General features: G+C 36.8%; 6 protein-coding genes and 1 non-coding gene across 12 annotated transcripts; 3 read left to right on the top strand and 4 right to left on the bottom strand.

Moving 5' to 3' along the window:
- The first annotated feature begins 1,893 nt into the window (after positions 1 to 1,893).
- Positions 1,894 to 3,585, top strand: LOC111207652. Its single transcript, XM_022705912.2, has one exon. It carries the CDS (start codon positions 2,332 to 2,334, stop codon positions 3,499 to 3,501), a length of 1,170 nt encoding a protein of 389 aa, XP_022561633.1. The 5' UTR covers positions 1,894 to 2,331; the 3' UTR covers positions 3,502 to 3,585.
- Positions 3,586 to 3,964: 379 nt separating this feature from the next.
- Positions 3,965 to 6,663, bottom strand: LOC111207651 (serine/threonine protein phosphatase 2A 57 kDa regulatory subunit B' kappa isoform-like). Its single transcript, XM_022705910.2, has 2 exons — positions 5,091 to 6,663; positions 3,965 to 4,526 (listed from the first exon to the last, which is right to left on the bottom strand). Exons 1-2 carry the CDS (start codon positions 6,189 to 6,191, stop codon positions 4,170 to 4,172), a joined length of 1,458 nt encoding a protein of 485 aa, XP_022561631.1. The 5' UTR covers positions 6,192 to 6,663; the 3' UTR covers positions 3,965 to 4,169.
- A 601-nt stretch (positions 6,664 to 7,264) lies between these two features.
- On the bottom strand, positions 7,265 to 9,064 carry LOC111207647 (dnaJ homolog subfamily B member 4-like). The gene is made up of 3 exons (XM_022705901.2): positions 8,669 to 9,064; positions 8,083 to 8,480; positions 7,265 to 7,882 (listed from the first exon to the last, which is right to left on the bottom strand). The coding sequence occupies exons 1-3, from the start codon at positions 8,831 to 8,833 to the stop codon at positions 7,444 to 7,446; spliced, it is 1,002 nt and encodes a 333-aa protein (XP_022561622.1). The 5' UTR covers positions 8,834 to 9,064; the 3' UTR covers positions 7,265 to 7,443.
- A 244-nt stretch (positions 9,065 to 9,308) lies between these two features.
- LOC111207645 (polyadenylate-binding protein-interacting protein 6-like) lies at positions 9,309 to 10,725 on the bottom strand. 2 transcript variants are annotated; one of them, XM_022705895.2, is made up of 3 exons: positions 10,488 to 10,725; positions 9,802 to 10,065; positions 9,309 to 9,714 (listed from the first exon to the last, which is right to left on the bottom strand). In XM_022705895.2, the coding sequence occupies exons 2-3, from the start codon at positions 10,048 to 10,050 to the stop codon at positions 9,562 to 9,564; spliced, it is 402 nt and encodes a 133-aa protein (XP_022561616.1). In that variant the 5' UTR covers positions 10,051 to 10,065; positions 10,488 to 10,725; the 3' UTR covers positions 9,309 to 9,561. The 2 variants fall into 2 exon arrangements, with proteins under 2 accessions (XP_022561616.1, XP_048602262.1); XM_048746305.1 differs by having other exon boundaries at positions 9,802 to 10,616.
- A 1,018-nt stretch (positions 10,726 to 11,743) lies between these two features.
- Positions 11,744 to 15,433, top strand: LOC106382650 (probable E3 ubiquitin-protein ligase RZFP34). Of its 5 annotated transcripts, XM_048746293.1 has the most exons (14): positions 11,843 to 12,036; positions 12,194 to 12,354; positions 12,520 to 12,801; positions 12,914 to 13,459; positions 13,537 to 13,624; positions 13,709 to 13,768; positions 13,851 to 13,883; positions 14,014 to 14,091; positions 14,199 to 14,242; positions 14,345 to 14,385; positions 14,476 to 14,558; positions 14,635 to 14,726; positions 14,804 to 14,915; positions 15,018 to 15,433. In XM_048746293.1, the coding sequence occupies exons 4-14, from the start codon at positions 13,284 to 13,286 to the stop codon at positions 15,126 to 15,128; spliced, it is 918 nt and encodes a 305-aa protein (XP_048602250.1). In that variant the 5' UTR covers positions 11,843 to 12,036; positions 12,194 to 12,354; positions 12,520 to 12,801; positions 12,914 to 13,283; the 3' UTR covers positions 15,129 to 15,433. The 5 variants fall into 5 exon arrangements, with proteins under 5 accessions (XP_013678138.1, XP_013678141.1, XP_048602250.1 ...); XM_048746290.1 differs by having other exon boundaries at positions 12,194 to 12,801; XM_013822687.3 differs by lacking the exons at positions 12,194 to 12,354; positions 12,520 to 12,801 and having other exon boundaries at positions 11,839 to 12,036; positions 13,232 to 13,459.
- An 883-nt stretch (positions 15,434 to 16,316) lies between these two features.
- TRNAL-CAA lies at positions 16,317 to 16,400 on the top strand. Its single transcript has one exon. It is a non-coding gene; the product is annotated as a tRNA-Leu (tRNA).
- Positions 16,401 to 16,485: 85 nt separating this feature from the next.
- Positions 16,486 to 18,917, bottom strand: LOC111207639 (BURP domain protein RD22-like). The gene is made up of 3 exons (XM_048746286.1): positions 18,655 to 18,917; positions 17,616 to 18,313; positions 16,486 to 16,991 (listed from the first exon to the last, which is right to left on the bottom strand). The coding sequence occupies exons 1-3, from the start codon at positions 18,791 to 18,793 to the stop codon at positions 16,665 to 16,667; spliced, it is 1,164 nt and encodes a 387-aa protein (XP_048602243.1). The 5' UTR covers positions 18,794 to 18,917; the 3' UTR covers positions 16,486 to 16,664.
- Between the last annotated feature and the right edge of the window lie 3,009 nt (positions 18,918 to 21,926).

Below are 21,926 nucleotides of genomic sequence, written 5' to 3'. Positions count from 1 at the left end.
AAGATAGTATAAGCGTGGGTACGTGTCTACAGACACGTTGCATTTTGCATAGGATTCTTCAGTCGTCATTTGACCTGGTAGAGTTGTGTAGTTAAGATTATCATCAAATGGTCAAAAAAGAAGATAACCCGTCTTTAATGTCTGCTACTACAATCCATTGCCTGGCTTTTTTTTGTTAAAGTGTTGCACTAATTGGCTTTTACTAAAGAATCTTTCGTTTTTTCCCCACTTTTAAGTTAATTCATCATTTTATTCTTCTTTGGTTTTAGTGAAGTGAAAGTACAGTCTTAGGTATGCATCATTCGCACTTTGAATTCCAAACCCATATCAGTTATATTCGATTAAGATGCCTTTGCATTCATGTCATGTGCTATTTGAACCCGTTGATTTGTAGTAATTAAACAACATTCTTAAAGACAGGCTCGACCAAGTTCGATGGTTTTATATCACCAAATGAACTTAGATAAGACATATAACATACGTATGCATTATAGACAAGAAAAGGGTTTATTCCTTAATAGTAAATCTGTTTTATTTTTCTTAATCGAATACAGTATTGTATATAACTTAGTCAAGTTGTATGAATATGCTATGCTAGTAAGAACACATTTTATTATAACTAGCATAGTCATATTACGACTTAACTAAGTACATAATTTCACAATTACTCCGATATTCCTACTTAATCAGTCACTAAATTACATATTATTGTCAAATTAAGTCACTACTTAAAAAAAAAAAGTCACTACTTTAAGTTTTGGCGAGGAATACAGTTGAAACATCTGTTTTGACTTGGAAAAGTCAGGATAGATGTGTGCATCTGTTTTCATATAGCTTTAATCATAGTTTCAGTTTCATAATCCATGTTAACTAAACATAAATTAGGGGAGTAACTAAATTACATACATAAACTAAGCACTTAGTGTTTCCTTTTTCTCGATGACCAAACAAGAATTCATACTGTTAAAGTCGATTTTTGTAGCGAAAAGCAACATCAAAAAAAACCTTTTATCCATTTTAGAAATACCATTGAACTCTTGATGACAAGAATAAAACAATTTATCAGTACAAAACAGTTAAAGAAAAAAACAATAATAAATTCGTAATTTTTTTTTACAAAATTGCAGTAACTTTTAAAAAAGTTTTAAAAAAACATAAAAGAAAGCATAAAATTTTTCTTTAACCCACATAAAAGAAAGCATATTCATCTTTATAAGCCCTTCTTTCTTAGCTTCTCTTTCTTTTATTTTTTTGTCACATTCTTCTAATGATTTATATCTTTATGCAAAGTATGCAGTTGTCATGGAAGGACCATGCATTCTCAATAATTTGGATGAAAACTCTTTTTCCTTTTAAAGGCCGTATGTAATATGTATGGTATACTTCTACTAAAAACAATAGAGGCATCCGCACGAGTCAAAGAGGAATCGGACTCAGAAATCGTAAATCTTCATATAAAAAGACATAAACATGATCAAATACTATATCTCCTTTTTGATAAAAGATATCATCAATACTATATGTTCTTCACAACATTCAGAAATTTCATTTAATAAACTGAAAATCCGTTGGAGGGGGAAGATAGACTCACAGAGTAATGCTTAGGAGAGACAACAGAGAGGCTTCGCAATTGACCGGATATTTCAAATTTTTGATTTTCATGGGAAAATTAAGAATGTTACGAGCAAAAGTAAATACAATTAAAAGACCATTTCCCTAGTTTAAGAATTACAAAATTAGAAACTGTAATACCTTGGTTTATGGAAAGCATGGTGGTGCACTTGGACAAAAAAAATTGATTTAATTACATATACAGTAGTACCAAATAACAAGTATATATTTATATATAATGTGAAAATTACAATTTTTATGAGGAGATTTTACAGTTTCTTGATTAATAAAAAAATTATTAGAAACGTTTTAGTACGCAAAACAAAAAGAAAAATATATCGTAATAAAACCAGCTATTGGGCCTTTTTAAATTCTTACTTCTTCGGCCCATTAATGATCCAAAACGCAACACCAGCTCTCTTCGCTTTCCAACTCTCATCTCCATCTCTCACAGCTTCGCATTGCCATCTACTCATCTGAAGCTTCCCTTCTCTCCTCCCAAATCGCTTCACTTCTCTTTCACGCTACAGATGCTCTTTCACTACAACTTTAATCTCTAATTAGAAATTCCTAAATGCTGTTGAGTCTCTTAGATTCCCCCCCCCCTCTCAAGAGTTGCACACAAACTGTTCGTAGAAATTCCCAAGAGAGAGAGAAAGAGAGTTTGACATTTCTTGTCTGATTTATTCACTTAATGTCTGAATATTAGCTCTGTTTCAAATGTTGGGTACTGTAAGGGCTAACCCAACTCGCTTCCTCCGTACAATCCATGTGGATTCCTACAAAGAATCATTACCATTTGAATGGTACTCAAAGAAACTCCCACTTCTTACCAAACTCACCCATTCACTAAAGGACTTCGACTTAGTAGACGGCAAGCTTGAAGACATCAACGGCGTCATCATCTATAATGATCACATCAAACAGAAGATGCAAGCCTTCAAGTCTCTAGCTAGAATCTTCATTGGGTCTCCTCCACTTCAGCAGAAGCTCAAAGAACATAAACGCTTCAACACCGAAACCGAAAGAGAGCCGTTCGTGGTGAACTCATTAACCAAAGTCTGCAACTTTCTCGACATCACGGCCCAACAGAGGAAGCTAGTGAGGTCCACGGTGTGTTCGCAGGTGACCCAGTACCGTATCTGGAGAGGTGCTCTCGAAGATATACTGAACGCTCTCCAAGAAGAAGTTGAACATAGCGAGACAACAAGGCAAGGGACGAAGTTAGGACAGCAAGTGATCTTGTCCTGCCTCAAGTTCTTGTCTGAATCATCGGTCTCGTTCGAAGACGAGACCTCGACTTCTTGGATGCGTCCCGTGCCAGGTAGATACGCGAAAGCAAACGCTTCTGCGAAGTGGGAAGATGTTCTCGACATGGTGAACGATCTGAGAAGGTACCTCGAAGAGCATGACTTTTACCATCTGGAGAAGCTTTTGTCGATGAAAGAAGGGCTTCTACAGATCAAAGACGTGTTTCTAGACAACACTATTGGGTTCAGAGAGGTTAGGCATCAAGAGCACCTTGTCTACAGAAAGCTTTCGAAGATGTTGGGGAGTCCTTCGCCGTGTTTGTTCAGTCTTCTCGTGTATTTTCTCTATGGACGTGTGCGTGACATTGAAGTTGATCTCTGTGGAGGGTTTCACAAGGAGGAGAAGAGTGGGGTTTTTAGCTTAAGCATGGGGAGGGTATTGACCTCAGGGGATGAGAAGATGCTGGGGAGAGGGATCAAGCAGTTGGATAGAGCCTTGGGGTTGTTTGAATTTGTGTGGGAAACGGCGGGAATGAAAGAGAGTATTAACCTTCAAGGGCATTTGTGGTGTCTTGGAGCTGAAGAAAAGACCATAACATACCGTGGGAAAACGTTCTTCCTTCATGACCTTAGTGTATGAACTATGAAGAGACAATCTATACTATGTTTCTGTTTCTTTAGCAATATAATTGGTGGCTTTTATAAATAGTTCGCTTTTATGGTCCGGTTTGATTTGGTTACTTCGATTTTCTTAGAAACTAAAAATAAAAAAAAACTATAACCAAACTATACCAAAAATCTGAATCAAATTAATAAAATTTAAAACTGAACTAACCAACTTAACTGATTTTAACTGAAATTATTCAAAATTTTAGCAAAATTAAATCAAAATATAATCTAAATAAAAAACTTATGTAAGATTTTTAAAATTGACCTTACCGAATACTGAAACCGTACTTTAAACTGGGTTAATTTGCTAAGATTTATGTTGAACCAAACTAACTGAAACCTAACTATCCGGCCGTATGCCTACTATGAAGAGACAATAACTATGTTTTTGTTTCTTTAGCAATATAATTGACTCTATGTACCTCATAGACACATTGTTGAAAATGGCTTCTTATATAAACTTAATTGAATACAAAGAGTTTCATATAGAAATCTGCAGCATGGTTTCAAGGCTTCCTCACTTTTAAAGCAAGAGATTTAGCATAAAACCCACATAAGCTAACAACATCAAAACTATATAACATTACAAAGATCAAATCCAGACCATAGCTTAACCAACAGCCATTCCATCATCTTCATTTAGCAGGCAATGGAGGTTGCTAAAGGAGTTACAAGAACAGCTGTCTTTCCAGTTACAGGCTTCATACTTGCCGCCTTCTCTAGCCTCGCCCATGTTTCTTTCCTCTTTTCCTCCGCAGAGCATTGCTCTGCTTCGTCCTCCTGAAACCGCGCGTGGCAAGACATGAACAAAGCCTCGTCCATCTCACAAAACATTTTCCTCACGTTTAGAGTTAAGTTCAGCACGGACTGGTTCCAGTGGCTTTCAGCGTTCTTCTCCAAGGCAGCGAACATGATCGGTAAGATGGCTTGCCTGTTCTGTGCAATCAAATTCACAATCTGATCGTTGTTCCACAAGAACAAAGCTCTCTCAGAAACCTAAACCACAAGAAAAACACAAACGGTTCAAACTCCAAAATTGAGATCAAGGCCATCTAAGTGGATCTAAAAAATAAAATAAATAATTTTTCAAAAATATATACATAAATTATGGTCTAAAACTTCAAAACTTTAGATTTACTGCTGAAATTTAGAGCTAAAACTTACACTTCAATAATACACTGCTTAAATTGAGATCAAGGCCATCTAAGTGGATCTAAAAAATAAAATAAATAATTTTTCAAAAATATATACATAAATTATGGTCTAAAACATCAAAATTTTAGATTTACTACTGAAATTTAGAGCTAAAACTTATACTTCAAAATTATACTGCTAAAACTTTTTTAAAAATAAAATTTCAAAAATATATACATAAATTATGGTCTAAAACTTCAAAAATTTTGATCAAAAAAGCTAAATTTAGAGCTTATAATTTCAAAAAAACGTCTATTAACTTTTAGAACTTAGTTAATTATACCGTTAATATTATTTAAAAAAAAACAGTGTCTAAAAATAATTTTAGATTAACAATATCTCTTAAAAAGAAAGCAAGAAACCTACCTGAAAGTGACAACTGTTAACACAAGCAGCAATCCTCAAGAACAAAGGAACCATCACCTTCTGAAACTCCACCAAACTCATCACCTCCACAATCTCCTCAACCTCCCCAAGAAACATAACCTCCTTCTGACTATTCGTCACAGGCCAAAACTTCAACAAACCCTTTATCACAACGCTCCCAAGCTTCGGCTCCTTATCAATAAACTGAGTCACACAATAAGACAGCTGGTGAAAATACCCCCCAACGGATTTAGCCTTGTGCAACGGAATCAACACCCTCCACAGGAAGATCTTATGCTCCTCTTTGAGAGGCAAAGCGAAACCGCTCACAATGCTCCCGAAAATCTCGAGAAGCTCGGCGATTCCTCCCCCGCCGCGCTTCTCGGTGGTCTCGAAGACGAAGCTGTAGAAGATGTTGCTCATTGCTTTGCGGATAAAAGGTCTGTGAACCATGAACTTCCCGTAGACGCGATGGAGGATTGTCTTCAAACACTCACGCTCTCTCGGATCCTCGGAGTCGAACAACTCGAGGAGCCTTAGTATAAACCCGTGGTCTAGATACTTTTTAGCTAACTTAGCGTCTAGGCAAGGAGACGTGATGAACTTAAGCAGCAGATCGTAAACGATCTGCAGGTGAGGCCAAGCAGGTTCGAACGTGGGATCATTATCATCACTATCGTTTCTCTCTCGGTAACTAGGAGGGAATACTCTGAAGAGATTAACGGCTGACATCTTGCACATCGCGAGGATGGCTGGCTCGGTGAACCTAACGGAGGAGGAGGAGGATACGAAGTCGAGGAGCTCGAGGAGAGTCTGTCTTTTGACGTCTTTCTCGAGTGAGTTCTTGGTTTGGTCGGAGAAGTCGAAGGTGACGCAGCAGAGGCTGAGTTTGGAGACGAAGAGGTTTAGCTTCTCGGAGGTCGGGACGTCTTTGAAGGGGACCAAAGGCTCGATTCCGGCGACGACGCTGGAGGGGAAGACGGCGGAGGACATGCGTTTGACGGAGTTGGATCTGACGACGCTGGATCCGGATGGATCCGAGGTGGAGTCGGGTTTTGAGGACGACTTCCGAGGAAGCTTGCTGAGGAACTGCTTGAACATAGCGATGGATATCGAAAGAGGAAGATTAAAATGTTGTGTTAGGACTGAACATTCTTCATCCCCCCGACAGAACCACAGATCCGGAACAAAATAAGGTTTCTACTTTTGGATAATTTGGAAACCCTAATGATTACAAGCTTTCTCCTCAAATCTTCATCTCATGATTCCTAGTGAGAGAGGAGACCCTTTGGGTTTGAATTAAACAAAAGAGGAAAGTTTTCTGAAATCTAGAGAGGAAATTTGAAAAAAGCAAATCTGGGAGGTGAAAGGAAACAGTGGTTTCGATTTTGTTTTTTTTTTTTTTAAATATACGAGAGGAATAATTAAAACAAGAGTTTGGATCGAGGAGGAGAAGGAACAGTGTGTTGATTGATTGTTTTTTTTTTACTTTCTCGATTGCTGAGAGAAATGATGGTATTTTCTGGGCAATTTAGTTTTTTGATTTTATCGAAAAAAACAGCGGTTTTGTTTTCTGGTAATAATTATTAATTAACAGCTCGCATGCAATTATAGCGTCCGTCTGATAAGACACTGACACGTGATTACAACCGTTGGATTCATTAATGAGGTATCCTAAGCAAATGCCAAGGCCCGTTTATTATCAAAGCTAACACTGAGTTTGGGCCTTGTTTATTTGAATTAGGCCGTTTTATTTCATCTACGTGTGCCGTGGAATCCACGTTAACCACTAGTATGTTTCTCCTCCTTTGCTTAACAGTTGAAAGATTAACCACAAAACTCTGTCCATCTGTTTCCATGAATATTTTGAAGTGAATGTTGCATACAGTTGTGGTGTATCATGTCCATTAATATGGGAGCGGAGTATCTCTCTACCTATATGGAGGAAACTTCCATTCACCATATGCCATTTTCAGCTATAAAAGAAGATGAGTCCATGTGTGGCAACATGAACTTATCGAATGAGGAAACATATGTCTCTACTCCTATGTCATTCACATTTATCTCTTTGTTCCTTTCTCTAATATTATAGTATGTTTTTGTTAGGTTTGTTGACTTATATTTATTGTAGCATGCTAATAGAATTGTAAACCGGAATATTTAAGAACAAGAGCTTAAAGTTTAATAGTATGCAACAAACACAATCAAAGATTTGTACAGGTTGTTTTTAAGACACATCAAGAACATGCTACAAAGTCTTTACAGAAAGAACTAATGAACAACAACAAAAACAAAGGAAGGTACCATCACCATGACTGCAAGAGCATTGAGAGGGATTCCAAATCTCAACTCTTCAACCCACTAAGACCCTTTTGAGTGCAGACTTCTGGTCCGTTGACAACCTTGTCGGAAACTGAACATCAAACTTAATCTTTAAATCACCTCTGTTTCCTTTTTCCTTAGCTATCGGCATCCCTTCTCCAGGAACCACAAGCTCATACCCTGGACTGACTATCTCCGTGACACCAACGGGTAGATTCCTCCCATCAAGCGTCTTGATACTCACAGTTGTTCCTCCTATAGCTTCCGCAAGCGTCACTTTCGCGCTTGTGATGAGATCATTCCCATCTCTCTTGAACAAATCGTGCGGCTTCTCGTCTATCACAAACACCAAATCAGCTGGTAATTGATTCACTTGCTCGTTTCCTTTGTCTGGAAACTTGACCTTGGTCCCTTTCTTCCATCCTGGTTTCACAACAATCGTTAGAACCTCTGTCTCTTGCGCCTGTCTCCTGTTTCACCATCCAAAACAACACATGAGACCGGTCCTAGACACAGTCCAGTAAAAACAATTTTAAAAATTAATTTCTATAGATATATATAGACTTCAAATTATTTTAAATAAAATTCTTATTCTCTATAACCTCCAAAATCTCAGAGTCCGCCCTCAAGATCTTACGGGTGAATGCGATAAAATGGAAACAAAGATTACCCGTTAGCGTCAACAATGGTTCTAGAGATCTTCATTTTCCTTGTCGATCCAGTGTACAACTCTTCAAGGCTACAAGGCAACTTGCTCTCAACGGGTGGTGGTTTCTTAGGCACAGTGCCGTCGCTGTAAGTCCTGAACATGTTCTCACTACCGTTGTTTCCGCCGAACATTCCTCCTCCGTCTGATTGGAATCTTGTTGACCTTCCAGGACCACCACCAGCTGATCCAAAACCAAATGGACTGCTTCCAAAGAACTCTGCGAATATGTCTTCTGCATCTCTAGGGTTAAACCCGCCTGCTCTTCCGTTGTTTCCTGTGCTCCCGGGAGGCGGCATACCGCTTAGTCCTTCTTCACCGTATTGATCATATACTGCTCGCTTCTGAGGATCACTCAGAACCTGAAATGTTTTCCCACACTCAGAAAATAGGCTTTGAGGAGGTACATTTTGCTTGTGTCCCAAGAAACTCATTATTAGTCAAAGGAATGGATCTCAACAAGACATACATACACACACACAGTTTTGGATATTTTGGGGATCTAAGGGAATCAAGATTAGGAACAAGATTATAAGAGAAAAAAAGTTACCTCATAAGCCTCGGAGATCTGTTTGAATTTGGCTTCAGCTTCGGTTTTGGTGGTAGGGTTTTTATCAGGATGCCATTTCATAGCCAATTTTCTGTAAGATTTCTTGAGATCATCCTCCGTTGCATTCTTGTCAACCTTCAATATGGTGTAATAATCCAAACCCATCTTTTTATTATTATTTTGAATTTCTTTCTTCCTCTAAAACAAAACCCCAGAAGAAAAAAATCAATCAGATCTCCTGCATCACCAGATGAATGATGAAAAAGGAGAAAAAGGAAAGAAGAAGAAACCAAATCGAGCAAGTATATGGAGGTATTTTTAGATGATTCTAATAATAATACTTAGAGAGAGAGAGAAGAGGGCCGCAAATGTAGCTGCACGTTTATTCATTTAATTATTACAGACCCACAGACAACGTTTAGATTCCATCTTTGAACAACTTACTGGGGAATAAAATCTTGTATTAATGGGAGAAAAAATAAAAAGACAACATTAACATTGTTAAGATACAGTTAATGGATGTAAACATTAGAAATATACCAAAGAACAAAATCAATTCCATACGTCAAACATGTGGTGAAGAGAAGATGCAAAAATATTTAGCAGCGCAATGAGCAAAAGAAGAGAAAAATAATAAAAATGGCCGAAAGAGCATCAGAGGTTAATGATTAATAGCTTTGTCCACCATAAGAACAATCCCAATTCTCAACACTCATACTTGATATTTTCAAAAAATCTATACATTGTACTCTCTCTTTTTCTCCAATGTAACAAAGCATCGGGGCAGGAAAATATAGAAAAGAGATCTCCTAAGATAACCCATCAACCTCATATCATATAATCATCCTTTACACGAATGTTTTATAAAACTTCAAATTTAAAGACTCATCAAATCAGGAAGAGGGAGCGTTTGGGGCACGGGAGGATGTTGATGCACTTGCATTCGTCTGCTTTGGAGCTGATGAAGTAGAAGGCTTGATGGTTTCAGGTACATCACCAATGTCAAGTGTGTCTGGAAGGTATTCCTCAGCTTCATTACTGAAAATCTGCAGAATCGGAACATCAATTGTAACACAGCTTAAGCTTCACAATCTACACTAGTGTAAATCAAGTGTACTAGTGAGATGAATCACCTCGAGCTGAGTCAGCATTTCGATAGTAGCATCCAGATCACCATTGTTAGCCAAGTACACATCACTGATAGACTCATATGACAAGTCAGAGAACGTGGCTAAAAGGAACTCAATGTCCACGTCCATCTCCAAATCCTCATCACTCATCTGCTTCTCAGATGCAGCAGGCTTTGCAGAATCACCGTCTCTTTTGGAGATTGGTACGTAAGCTGCTGCGTTCGGATTCAATCCTGATCCTCCTGGCTTCATCGCTAACTCAAAATACTAATCAAGAAGATCACAATTCACAAGAGATCAATATTGATATCACTAATAAGATCAGTTTCTCTTGTTAACCGCCTTAGGTATCAATCAATCAATCAAAATCAATGTAGGCGAAGAAAACACAAGGCATATCGTTACAGGTTAGTAAGATCAGCTTTCTCTTGTTAACGCACGCCTTAGGTACCGATCAACACTAATCTACGCCGAGAACCTAACGCATCATCACATTAACATAAATCGCACAAATCAACGAGACTACATACACGGAAACTCAAACGTTCTTCGTTCACAAAAGTATGATCTAACGGAACTGATTCGAATCTAAGAGAACACGAACAGGCGCGCGCGCGCACAGCGTTACGATCGCGTCGAGAATCGCAGTCAACGGAGAAGCAGAAACGATGGAGAGAAAATGAGCTTACCAGAAACGAAAGAAGAGATCGGAAGCGTTGGAGAAGAGAGACGATCGTAACTGTCAATGATGGACTTTTTTCTGTATTTATATGGTAAGCGGAGGAATCGCAAAGAACGAGCGTTTACTTGAAGGTCGCATCACGGTAGGGCCTTGTTTGGAAACGTCTTTATCTTATCCTTGACCCGGTTAATAGTGTGGTGACGTGGCCGGCTACTCATAAATGGCTGACTTTGGTGTATCACTGTCAGAACAAAAAGAGAATTTGAACATCTTTCTCCGGTTCACCCTAAACCAATCTCAGATCCACCGGTCCATTAGATCGACGGAGTTAAACCAGTTACCCAAATAAATAAATATTACTCAAAAAATCATTTTGTACCAATTTACATAGCAGTGGGCACAATTTTCCATTACCCCGTCCATACTTGCTATTTGATCTCTACTTAATACATAAAATCGGATATTTAGTTTGACCAACATTGAGTAAAGCATAAAAAATAAATATAATTTCTTTATAAACAATATACTTATTTAATTTCAAATTCTTATAAAATAGGATAACTAATTTGCAAGTCCGCTATCTTTTTTTTTTTTAAGTACTTGAAAATATATATTTTCCTTTTTAACAAATCAAATACAAATCGTACAAAGAAAATTGTGTATAAAGTATACCAAAACTAATATTAGGATATCACACGAATTTAACCAAATAAACACTAGACATTTTAAAATACATTGCGGTCTTGCCACCCAAACTATAGAAATCTACTTATTTTTTATGAGATGGAAATGTGATTGGTATTGGTGGAGAGGATTGAGAAGAAGAGTTGATAACGTGTCTACATCATAAAGATAAGCTTGAGGGAGGGGAATGTATTGTAAATACGTAAACAGGTAAACTAATCAGAATCCAAACTAATCATTCAGAAGCCACGTCACTATCCCCATCTCACGCAATAAGTTAATCAAGTTCAACACGTAAGTAACCTTTCCCACGCAATAATGTGAAAATATCAGTTCATTCACATATTTTTTTCTAAATACGTTTTTTCGTCTAAAAACAAAGAATGAAAAATGCAATCTTTTCATTAACTGTTGAAAAGATTGTACTAATTGATTCCAGTTGTGGAAATCTAAATATTATTTAGACGTTTGGAAAAATAGCTGGCGACGTGTGTAATGTATTTATTTTTCACTCTTCACATTATTCATTTTGAGGTAAAAGATATTAAAACTTAGGGGGGGGAATCATGGAAATGAATGGTGGTAGATATTTTAGCTGTCAACACACAAAGCAAATAAAAAATAATTAAAGGAACAAATATATTTTCGCTTGCGCCGGAAAACGGCAATAATTCGAAGTATCTGGAAAAAAGTCTAAGCCTCACTATATAAACCACCCCACACGCGGAGGGAAAGAAGGTGTCCTCATTAAGTTTCCTCTTAAGATCGAATCGCTTCTCGCTCAGAGCTCCTGGAGTAACCGTCGGAAAATCTCGCAGCGTCTCTCTCTCTGAGACTATCGAATCGGTGGAAGGAGATTCGCCTGATCGAAAGTTCGTGATCTATTTCGTAGTGTGTGATTTTTAATTTATCTATTTGTAGGTTTCCGTGATTTAGATTCTTCGTTCGTTCGTTCGTTCGTTCCCTTGGATGTTTTCTCTGGTGATTGATTGTTCTCATACGCTTTTAGCTTTGATTGATTTGGTTCAGAAGAAGCTGTAGCTTAAGACTCTTGTTTTCAAGAATCTAGGTGGTAATGCAAATAGGTTGGGTCATAGACCTAATAATCTATCTGACACGTGTTTGGATTTGGTGAACCGTGCTCATGAATCATCGTTGGAGTTGTTGTGTGTGTGTCTCAGAGATTCAAGGTGAGAGTCTGAGAGCCTTGGATCTACTACAAGTATTGATTCTTTGGAAACATTCCTTCTTGTGTTGCTCTTTCTCTTCGCTAACCCAGACTTGTGCTTGTGCTGTCTTCATCCTACATACCTTGATCATGCAACTCCTAAACCTTCTCTGTTTATTATCTAAAGTGGATGGACAGAGGTTCCTCGTAGTTGCTCTTGAAGAAAGTGTCCTGGTTGCTCACTGTTGTCTCATCTAAGTGTCACCTTGAGTTTCCCTTAGAGCATTTGGAGCTTGTGAACTTAGTAGAATGTTCTCGTGTCTTTTTAGTCCCTTTGGTTACTGGTACATCCTTCAGGCCAGATTCAAAGATGGATGATAACTAAAGAGTACTCTTCAGGCTTTTAATTCCTTTAGTAAAAAATTCTGATTCATACTGAAGTAATATTGGTGCAGAGTGGCAATGGGAGGTAGGTCTGTCCTCTTTGGACACCAACCCATCTTTTTTAACCCGGTTATTCCAATTTTTTTTACGTCAGTCCCAAACGTTGTTTGATAGTCTTTACCTTGCTTTTACAATAGGTTGGGGATATCCGGTTAAACCGAATATGTTTTCCCAGAATTTCAAGAACTGAAGTGAGCTAAGCTTTTCTTTCTGTACGAAGGCTCCATCAACCAAGAGGGCTGTGTTTAGTTTTTATACTTTGTAAATCTTCTTGTTTTGATGTTACTTGCCTCTTGGAGAAAGCTTATTGGAGCCGTTTCGTAACTGGATTGTCTTGGTGATGATTGGATTGGTCTACTGCAATGTAGATGGAAGCAACAGTTCATCCAGTTTTTTCAGGTGACATATTACTTGGAAATGATGAATATGTGTTCTAAATCTTTTCTTGCTTGCAGGTTACATAAGCTTTTCCATCAGCTAGCCAGTATCATTCACAGATAGTTCGTAATGGAGAGGGTACATTTCAACCATTTCGTTGAGCAGCCACAGAAGACTGACCGAGAGAAGAGTGAGATGCTCAGCCCTCATTCACGCAATGAAGAAACTGAGTCGTTGATTCTCGAACTCGAGGCGGCAGAGTCATCATTAAAAGAAGTCCTTGACAGAGGACTAATGGAGCATGGGTAATTTTTGCCTCCTCATTGAATTCCCCCAGAGCTGAGCGTGTCTCTTGAACTAATTTCTCCCAATGTTCTTGCAGATGTCCTCATTACAGAAGAAGGTGTTGCATTAGATCTCCTTGCTGTGATGAGATCTTTGGTTGCCATCACTGTCATTATGAGGCAAAGGTAGAGTTTCTTATTTCAGGTTTTAGATTTCACTCTTATTAGATTTGTAAGCTGACATGTGTAATCATCATGTCTTGGAAGCAGAACAATATAAGTGCAGATCCGAAACAGAGTCATGATATTCCTCGCCAGAAAGTTGAACAGGTAAAGTTGTTTGTAATACCTTGTTTTCTCTATGTTTATTCTTCTATGCTTGATTCCAGAATCTCTATCTTCGTCTTCACAGGTTATTTGCTTACTCTGTGGCACTGAACAAGAGGTGTGTTCTAAACTCTATGCTTTTTCTGAACGTTTACTGCTTTTAGTAATGAGAAGTTTCAGTTAGGATGGTATCAAACATTTTCTCAACTCTATTGAAGATTTAACTCTGTTTTCTCTGTTTTCACCAGGTTCGCCAAAATTGTACCAACTGCGGAGTGTGCATGGGGAAGTACTTCTGTGAAGCCTGCAAGCTCTACGATGATGATGTGAGTTTCCTGAGACAATTTATTCCTAAGCTTGATTGTTGGATCATTTTCTCTTTCTTGCTTCTCTATTACTGCTGGTTAACCATTATGTTCTATCTTGTTTCCAGACATCTAAAAAGCAGTATCACTGCGACGGCTGTGGAATCTGCAGGTACGTTCTTGGACTCGTCTTTAACATACAACAAGATTTGTTCACTCTATCACGTTAGATATTTGTTCATAACTTGGAACTTTTTTACTTCTTTTGTTCCAGAATCGGCGGACATGAAAATTTCTTTCACTGTTACAAGTGTGGTAAGCCAATTTCTGCATCAGATAACCTCGAACTTTTTTACGCTGGCCACCACTAAATCTCTTGACTTGTACAATCTGACTATCAACCAGGCTGTTGTTACTCAATCCTTCTCAAGAACAGCCACCCTTGTGTTGAAGGAGCAATGCATCACGACTGCCCCATTTGTTTTGAGGTATCTTTTCTTTCAATTTTTCTTCCACTAATTGAGCATCCCTCTAAACAAAACGGCAATAATGGTTTTGTTGTAGTACCTGTTTGAATCAAGGAACGATGTAACAGTTTTGCCCTGCGGACACACCATCCATCAGAAGTGTTTGGAGGAAATGAGAGAACATTACCAGTAAGTGTAATAAATAACTCAGGGTTGTTATTTGTAGCTGTCTTTCAACTGACAACACTGTAAACTGTGCTCTGCAGATACGCGTGCCCGCTTTGCTCAAAATCTGTATGCGACATGTCAAAGGTGTGGGAGAAATTTGACGTGGAGATTGCTGCTACACCAATGCCAGAACCATACCAGAACAAAATGGTTAGTCTAAACTTACTCTTATTACACCTCAGGCTCAACCAAGTAAAGAATTCAAAATCATCAGATTATATATAACTAAATCATTTGATGGACACAAAACAGGTTCAGATCCTCTGCAACGACTGTGGGAAAAAATCGGAGGTGCAGTACCATGTGGTGGCTCAGAAATGTCCAGACTGCAAATCATACAACACTCGCCAAACCCGAGGCTGAACCGAAGCAGGATTTTGAAAGTTGGTTTGCTATCAGATGCAATTTTAAGAGCAATGTACTTGAGTCCATAGTGTCATTGGCTCCTTCAATCGAGGGCTCATCTCTCGAGTCTCATCTCTTGTTCAGTATTAACCAGCTGAGCGCTTGTTAGCTGGCATATTCTGTAATAAGTTCTAGTCGTTTTCCGTTAAAACATGTCTCCTTTGTCACTCTTGAGTCGTTAGTTTATGTGGTTGGTTCGAGGAATACTACATGGCAAACCAAAACCAATTTTTTTTTGACAATCACTAAAACCATTTAAATTACATCTAGTATATGATTATAATAATACACGATCATCAGTTTACAAAAGCTTAACAAGAAATCACAATGTATGGCAAAATTCAATTATATACATTTTATTTCAAAATGCATAATAAATCATCATTACTTTATAATTTATATTTTTTGGAAGTACACATTACATATTTGAACTGGTAATAGTGAAGTGGAGACTCCAAATGGGCCAAGGCCCAACGCTCATTTAAGTCTCAAAACAATTCTGTTCCCTCGTAAATACACCAACAACCTTCTGTAAAGCTTTTATCAAAGAAGAGACTCAATGGCTTGGTATTGTATTTAGCTTTACATTGCTACTACAAGTGGGTGATATTCATTAGGATGACTTCATCATACACGCACCATATGGTCAAGTGAAAATTTCATTAAAAAAAACAATAGCAAATGTACAAGGATTTTACTCGACTTGTGGTATGTGATTCAAACTACGTTTTGAGATAAAGTGGACCAGAGATGGAGATATTTTCATATTTGACCATACGTTAAATGAATTGATACTACAGTATAAGAAACCAACCATGTACTGTGGAAGTCTAGTGCCAAAAAACAGGATGAGACAAAGAGTGACTTGGAACTCAGCTCTCTGCTAAAAACCAATGTTTTGAGATGTGGTAAAAGCATTTATAGGAGACAACATCGTTTCGTCTATTTTGGATGTTGGTTGATAGACCAAGCTTTTGATTTAGTTAAGAGGGTTTTGGACTTGGGAGCAGAATGGTAAGTTAAGTTTCTTTGTATATGTTTGATTCAGTTGTGTTCATTCATTCTAGATGTTTTAGGCTCTTTCAATATATTATTTTATACTTATGTTTGATTAGATTTATCCGTAATTTCAAATAAATTACAACAGTCAGGGTGGCCGAGTGGTCTAAGGCGCCAGACTCAAGTTCTGGTCCTCGTAAGAGGGCGTGGGTTCACATCCCACTTCTGACATTTTCTCTTTTCTTTGGGGTCTTTTCATGTTACTCTGGCAACGTTGGGCCCATTACGAAAATTACCGTTTTCTACGGACGAGCTCTTTTAATATTTGAAGACTAGTTTTATTATCATACAGTATATTCTTGCAAAAGAAGAATGAATCAGGCCACAGAAGACAAACCATGCAAAGTGAAAACTTATGTCTTAATTCTTTGACTATATGGAAGGGACGGCATTATTATTTATTACATAAGCCACAATATATGAAAGCATATCTATCTAATAGCTGAACCAAACAACATGGGTCTCAGGGAGGAAATGGCAGACCGGAACAGTCCCAGGCTTCACCTTAAGCACTTTGAAGGCCAAGTGGTTTGGGTTCCAAGCCGAGGTGTTCTTGTGGCAAACCGCAACCGCTTTAGCCCGCAGACCGTTCTCTCCTTCGAGTGGAACCGCATACACGCTCGTCATCATCGCCTTGTGGCAGTAGAACACCGCGAATGGGTACTTCTGTTTGTGACACACCACTGACTTGTCGTCCGACAACTTCTTTATTCCGGGTGCTGCGATTTTGTACTTTTGCATCGGTGCATTCTTCTCAACCACCTGTAGTAACCAAGGTTACATCAATTAACTCGAGTATTAGCAAGGCGTGGACATATAAATCAAATGAAACTAAACTGAACCAAGTAAAAGTGTAAAACCAAATCATACCAGACTTAAATTTCTTTTTTTTTATGTTCACTTACTTATATACAGAGCACATGATTTAAATAACACAAAAAAACAATTATGAAAAAATAGCACACAAACAAAAAAAATCTCAAAAATAACATTAATTAAAGAGTGAAATGATTAAGTTACTCCAAACTTTAAAATTTTATCAAAATCTTGCCTTCTACTTTATATTAAACCCTAAATTCTAATCACTAAACTCAAACCCAAATATAAAATAAAAAGTAGTTTTTAACTTTTATTTCTCTTCTATAATATAGTATTTTAAGCAAACAAGATGTACGATGTTGAATGAATCATTTACTAGCTAAAACCGAATCCTAACCGGAGATAAAGTAGACACAAGTATACAACCCAAACCTCATCAAATTTAACCTAATCAAACGTAACCAAACCTAATTACAAATATTAATTTCATTCAGTTTTGACTTTATTTGATTTATGTCAAACCTAAACGTAATAATAAACCATAAAAAGAAGAGAAGTGTTTGTTACCTCAGTGGAAACAGCACGGACGTGATATTTGCCAAGTTTAGAAACGCTAAAATCGACCATAGACTCCAAAGAAGTCGCACAATACTTCTCCTCTCCCCCAACTCTTTTCGCTTCACACTCCTCAATAGTCTTCTTCATCATCTCAGCTTCCTCCGAACCTGGTTTCACCGAGAAAGTATTCAAAATCTCCGAAAACTTCTCCGACTGAAACGGCACCGTTTCCGCCTCCCCACGTGGCAAGAACGCCGTTTTACCATCGTAACCATCCTCCGCATTAAACCTGAGGTTCATAGCTTTTCCAGGAACCATATCCTTCTCCAAGAAGAAGAGAGCCGCTTTGGGATCGTCGTGGAGCTGAGTCTCGCTCGCTGCATAGTTATACACAAAAGGGTTTGGTCCTGGCGTTACACCGACGTAGACCGGCCTGCCCTTGTGTCGCGTGTGCACTATAACTCCGCCTTTACCAACTCCTACGTCGGTTCTCTTTCCAGGCTGTCCGGTGTGGACTCCAACGCCTCCTCCAGGACCTTTTCCGCCGCTAACGCTCACGTGTGTTCCCTTGCCCTTGCCTGTGTCCACGTACACACCTCCTTTTCCAACGTTAACGGCGGTTCCTCCGCCGGGTTTGCCTTTTCCGGCGTTAACGTTCACGCCTCCTTTCCCTACTTGGACGTCGGTGCTCTTCTCATCAGTGAAATCTACAATATATATTTTGTTATATTTTCCTCTAAAATAAAATAAAAATATTTTTTGAATTGTAAATATTTACTTTAGTGTATTTTCTAAATTAATATTTATTTATACTGAAAAATAAATAAATTTTATTTTGACATACAGAGAAAAAAAAATGTTTACATTTAAAGAGAACATATAGTGTATGTTGAAACAAATTTGTTTATAAATGTTCATACAAACATATATAAAGATGGTTTGGAGATGTTCTTAACATACATAATCACAAACTATCAGAGATTGTGTAACCAATCAGCTTGGGACACATAGAAAAAACATATATAAAGTAAAAAGATTTTACAGTAACCTGGCGTGAAAAGATGACGGAGAGAGTTTGGCATGGGAGTGTTTGGTAAGGCAGTGTTCCAATAACGCTCCGGTGTTAAGTCAGCCGCAATGGCCGTGACTGAAACAAGAAAACATATCAAAGGGAGACGAGTCAACATTTTCTTGTAGTGTGTTTTGATGAATTTGAGGAGATGAAGTGGGAGTGTACGTAGAATTTATAATAAAATGGTTTTAGTAGAAAGATCTGAGGTTGAAGTTATTAGCATGGCGGCTAACACTTACCAATCTATTTGGGCCGATTAATTATATCACATACTCTCTAACCACCACTTTCTTCTACTTTAAATGCTCCTTCTGTCCATGTGTGGACATGTGTGTTTAATTTCACCTGTTTTTCTGTTCGGTGTAGTTACATTATACTTAAAGTTACGTACGAAAGAAAATCATCTCCTGTATCAAAAAAATATGCAGTTATCACTTCGAATTTAGGGTAAGGAAACGCACATATATACAGTTGACATCAATCAATTAACAAAACGACCATTTAATGAAAGTTTATAGTTATACATCCTCTCACAGTTTTGTTATATTAATGGACCGACAGGCTCCATATAATTAAAACAATGACCATATGTTTCGTATAATTATGATATTGTATTAAAAACATTTGATATCCTTCTATTAAACTAAATAAGTGAGCGAAAAATAGTTCTTTATACGCACTAAAGGAAATTGTTTTAATAGTTCTTTACACGCACTAAAGGAAATTATCATCGTTGTTGAAGAGGAAACATATTACATCTCATTTTAATTATTTTTAAGATTTCATACGCACTAAAAGAAATTAAGTTTTACGGCTGACACAAATCACCAAAACTAAATAGGCAACATCGATTGTATAATGATAAAAGAAGATTAGGTTTTCTTCTCCCAATTTGTTTACTATTGACTTTTCATAAGTGATTTAATTTTTCACTTTTATAAAATTGTGTTTTCGTTCTGATCTTTGTTTCATATCATTCATTGATATGAGTTAAGTTTTTTTTTTTAACTTATTCTGATGACAAAAAAAAAACTTATTCTATGAACTCGGTGAATTACATAAGTGTCAATTTAAAAAATGGACATATGTAAAAATTAGTTTCATTCCCGATACATATCTAAAAATTAAATTTTTAAAAATAAAATCACCGGAAACTGTATTCAAATCTAATATATCAAGCTGTTATATAATATATGTGCAGACTCGAAATATAAACGTCTGTCTAGTATATGTTCACCAGCCCGGTCTAAAAATTATCTAATTCTAGAACAACAAAACAAATTACTTATTTCACCCGTTCGGGTAATATCTGAATCCGAACCCGAATGGATATCCGAACAGTGGCGGAGGTAGCTGGTTAGGAGGGTGGTCAAATGACCCACATGATTTTAAAACATAAAAAAAAATTACATGAATTTGTACTAAAAATAAGGAAAATTTTACAAATTGTGGGTATGTTGACCCATGTAATATATACAAATTAAGAGTTTGACCCTCCTCAAAAAACTAGGCTGGCTCCACCACTGTATCCGAAGATAACAAAACATAAGTATACTAACCCTATATTTCTAGTTTACTTCTCTCATTTTACTCAAAATATTTATATTAATGATGCTTATTGCTCAAAATTAGATAATATACATATAATTATGGACAAAATCATTTGCTACTCACTTAATATACATATCAAGCTCTTGTTTCTTGCATTAAGAAAAGTTGCATCTAAAATTTCAAAACAACAACTAAATTAGTGTCTTTCTATTTTTAAAGTTTTATCTCCAAACCTTTTAATAGTTTAACCTTTTAAAAATTAGAAATCCGGCTAAGGTAAATATATTTTAAATACAAAAAATTAAAAAATGAATAATTTATTTATGTTTTCTTCAAAATTTAAATATCCAAACCCGATCCAAAATATCCGAATCCGAACATAAAATACTTGAACCCGACTCGAAGTGTAGAAATACTCGAACGTGTTCTATACCTTTATACTGAAATATCCGATACGAACCCGAACGTATATCCGAACACCCACCCCTACGATATATGATCATTTGTATCTTGCTTGAACAAAAAAAAAGTTAAACCCATTGATTACAGAATTTTCAATGTGAGACTTTTACCATTTTTAGTAATTTATAGTCGTTTTTAAAAATTCAAAATATAACATATAAGAAAAATGTAAATTCTTCTTATATGCTTAATGTGATTGTTTAATTTCTTTTAATAGTATAAAATTAAATAAAAGAGAGAGAGGTTAGAAAAATTGTTATCAAATATGTATTATTCATAATCATTAATTGTCATACATATGTTAATCATATTAGGTAATTCCGTAGCTTTTATTATACTACTAATTAATTTGATAGTTAGCTTAATAAAAAACATAGTATATGTTTATATGGACCAACTTGTTTTTCTAACAATTCTAAGAATAATTCTTGTAATGATACGTGGCTACGAAAACATGTTGTAATGCTCCAAGATTAATATATACGAGAGTGTATAACTTATAATATAAGAGAATAGAGAATGTTGGAGATCAATTTCATGTACAAAGCATCAATCAATAATAAGTCGGCACGTGGTTTTGAATATTGCACAAAGAGTTTGCATAGCCCTATCTTTATTCGTTAACATACTCCTTATGTGTTGGAGAGTGTTTATAATTTTCCTCTGTTTTACTTGAGACTTTTTGATGTGTTCTCCCAGCTTGGTGCATGTCCATTTTCTATCCATCAGTCGATTCCAAAGAACATATCCGTAATGCGATGGACCAAACATCTCTGTACATGAGAGTATGTTCTTTTTGATCAATCTCTTAGAGTTATGGTAACTTCCCTATTTAAAAATCAATTATGTCTATCCAAATCAACTTACCATTAATGAAGGACGGTCTCCAGCATGTTTTGACGGGATTTAGGTGTCATGTGGCCATGAAATTTTTCACTTCGATCGAGAAAAGTTTCAAAAAATCAAACCAAAAGGGACAGTGAAGATATGGCAATCGTAACTTTCGTGTGGACTTTTCTTAAGAGAAAACTAAAACGAACAACCAACTCATTTATGGCTTACCAATACATTCGTTTTCATTACTATTTTCGACTTTATGTTTTTTAATCCATGGTAGGAGAATGAGTGTGTACACAGATGTATTCAGTGTTAATAACTTGGTGTATCCGTCACATTGAACAATATGGGCCTTATCCAAAAGGGTCGACATAAATCATGCACCAAACCCAATACTA

This window comes from Brassica napus, chromosome A2, assembly GCF_020379485.1.
Source record: "Brassica napus cultivar Da-Ae chromosome A2, Da-Ae, whole genome shotgun sequence".
In the NCBI taxonomy this organism is placed as follows: domain Eukaryota; kingdom Viridiplantae; phylum Streptophyta; class Magnoliopsida; order Brassicales; family Brassicaceae; genus Brassica; species Brassica napus.
The sequence above is the reverse complement of the archived record's forward strand: the minus strand, read 5'-3'. Positions and strand labels throughout refer to the sequence as shown.

Bases quoted from the DNA above. Each gene is read 5' to 3' on its own strand.
- LOC111207652 (XM_022705912.2), top strand. From the start codon at position 2,332: ATGTTGGGTACTGTAAGGGCTAACCCAACTCGCTTCCTCCGTACAATC.
- LOC111207651 (XM_022705910.2), bottom strand. From the start codon at position 6,191: ATGTTCAAGCAGTTCCTCAGCAAGCTTCCTCGGAAGTCGTCCTCAAAA. The intron at 4,527-5,090 runs GTAGGTTTCTTG...CTTGTGGTTTAG, and splicing joins TTAACAGTTGTCACTTTCAG to GTTTCTGAGAGAGCTTTGTT.
- LOC111207647 (XM_022705901.2), bottom strand. From the start codon at position 8,833: ATGGGTTTGGATTATTACACCATATTGAAGGTTGACAAGAATGCAACG. The intron at 8,481-8,668 runs GTAACTTTTTTT...AAAACATTTCAG, and splicing joins AGATCTCCGAGGCTTATGAG to GTTCTGAGTGATCCTCAGAA. The intron at 7,883-8,082 runs GTAATCTTTGTT...ATGGTGAAACAG, and splicing joins ACCATTGTTGACGCTAACGG to GAGACAGGCGCAAGAGACAG.
- LOC111207645 (XM_022705895.2), bottom strand. From the start codon at position 10,050: ATGAAGCCAGGAGGATCAGGATTGAATCCGAACGCAGCAGCTTACGTA. The intron at 9,715-9,801 runs GTGATTCATCTC...CCGATTCTGCAG, and splicing joins AAATGCTGACTCAGCTCGAG to ATTTTCAGTAATGAAGCTGA.
- LOC106382650 (XM_013822684.3), top strand. From the start codon at position 13,284: ATGGAGAGGGTACATTTCAACCATTTCGTTGAGCAGCCACAGAAGACT. The intron at 13,460-13,536 runs GTAATTTTTGCC...ATGTTCTTGCAG, and splicing joins AGAGGACTAATGGAGCATGG to ATGTCCTCATTACAGAAGAA. The intron at 13,884-14,013 runs GTGTGTTCTAAA...TGTTTTCACCAG, and splicing joins TCTGTGGCACTGAACAAGAG to GTTCGCCAAAATTGTACCAA.
- LOC111207639 (XM_048746286.1), bottom strand. From the start codon at position 18,793: ATGTTGACTCGTCTCCCTTTGATATGTTTTCTTGTTTCAGTCACGGCC. The intron at 18,314-18,654 runs GTTACTGTAAAA...TATATATTGTAG, and splicing joins CCGTCATCTTTTCACGCCAG to ATTTCACTGATGAGAAGAGC. The intron at 16,992-17,615 runs GTAACAAACACT...TGGTTACTACAG, and splicing joins TCCGTGCTGTTTCCACTGAG to GTGGTTGAGAAGAATGCACC.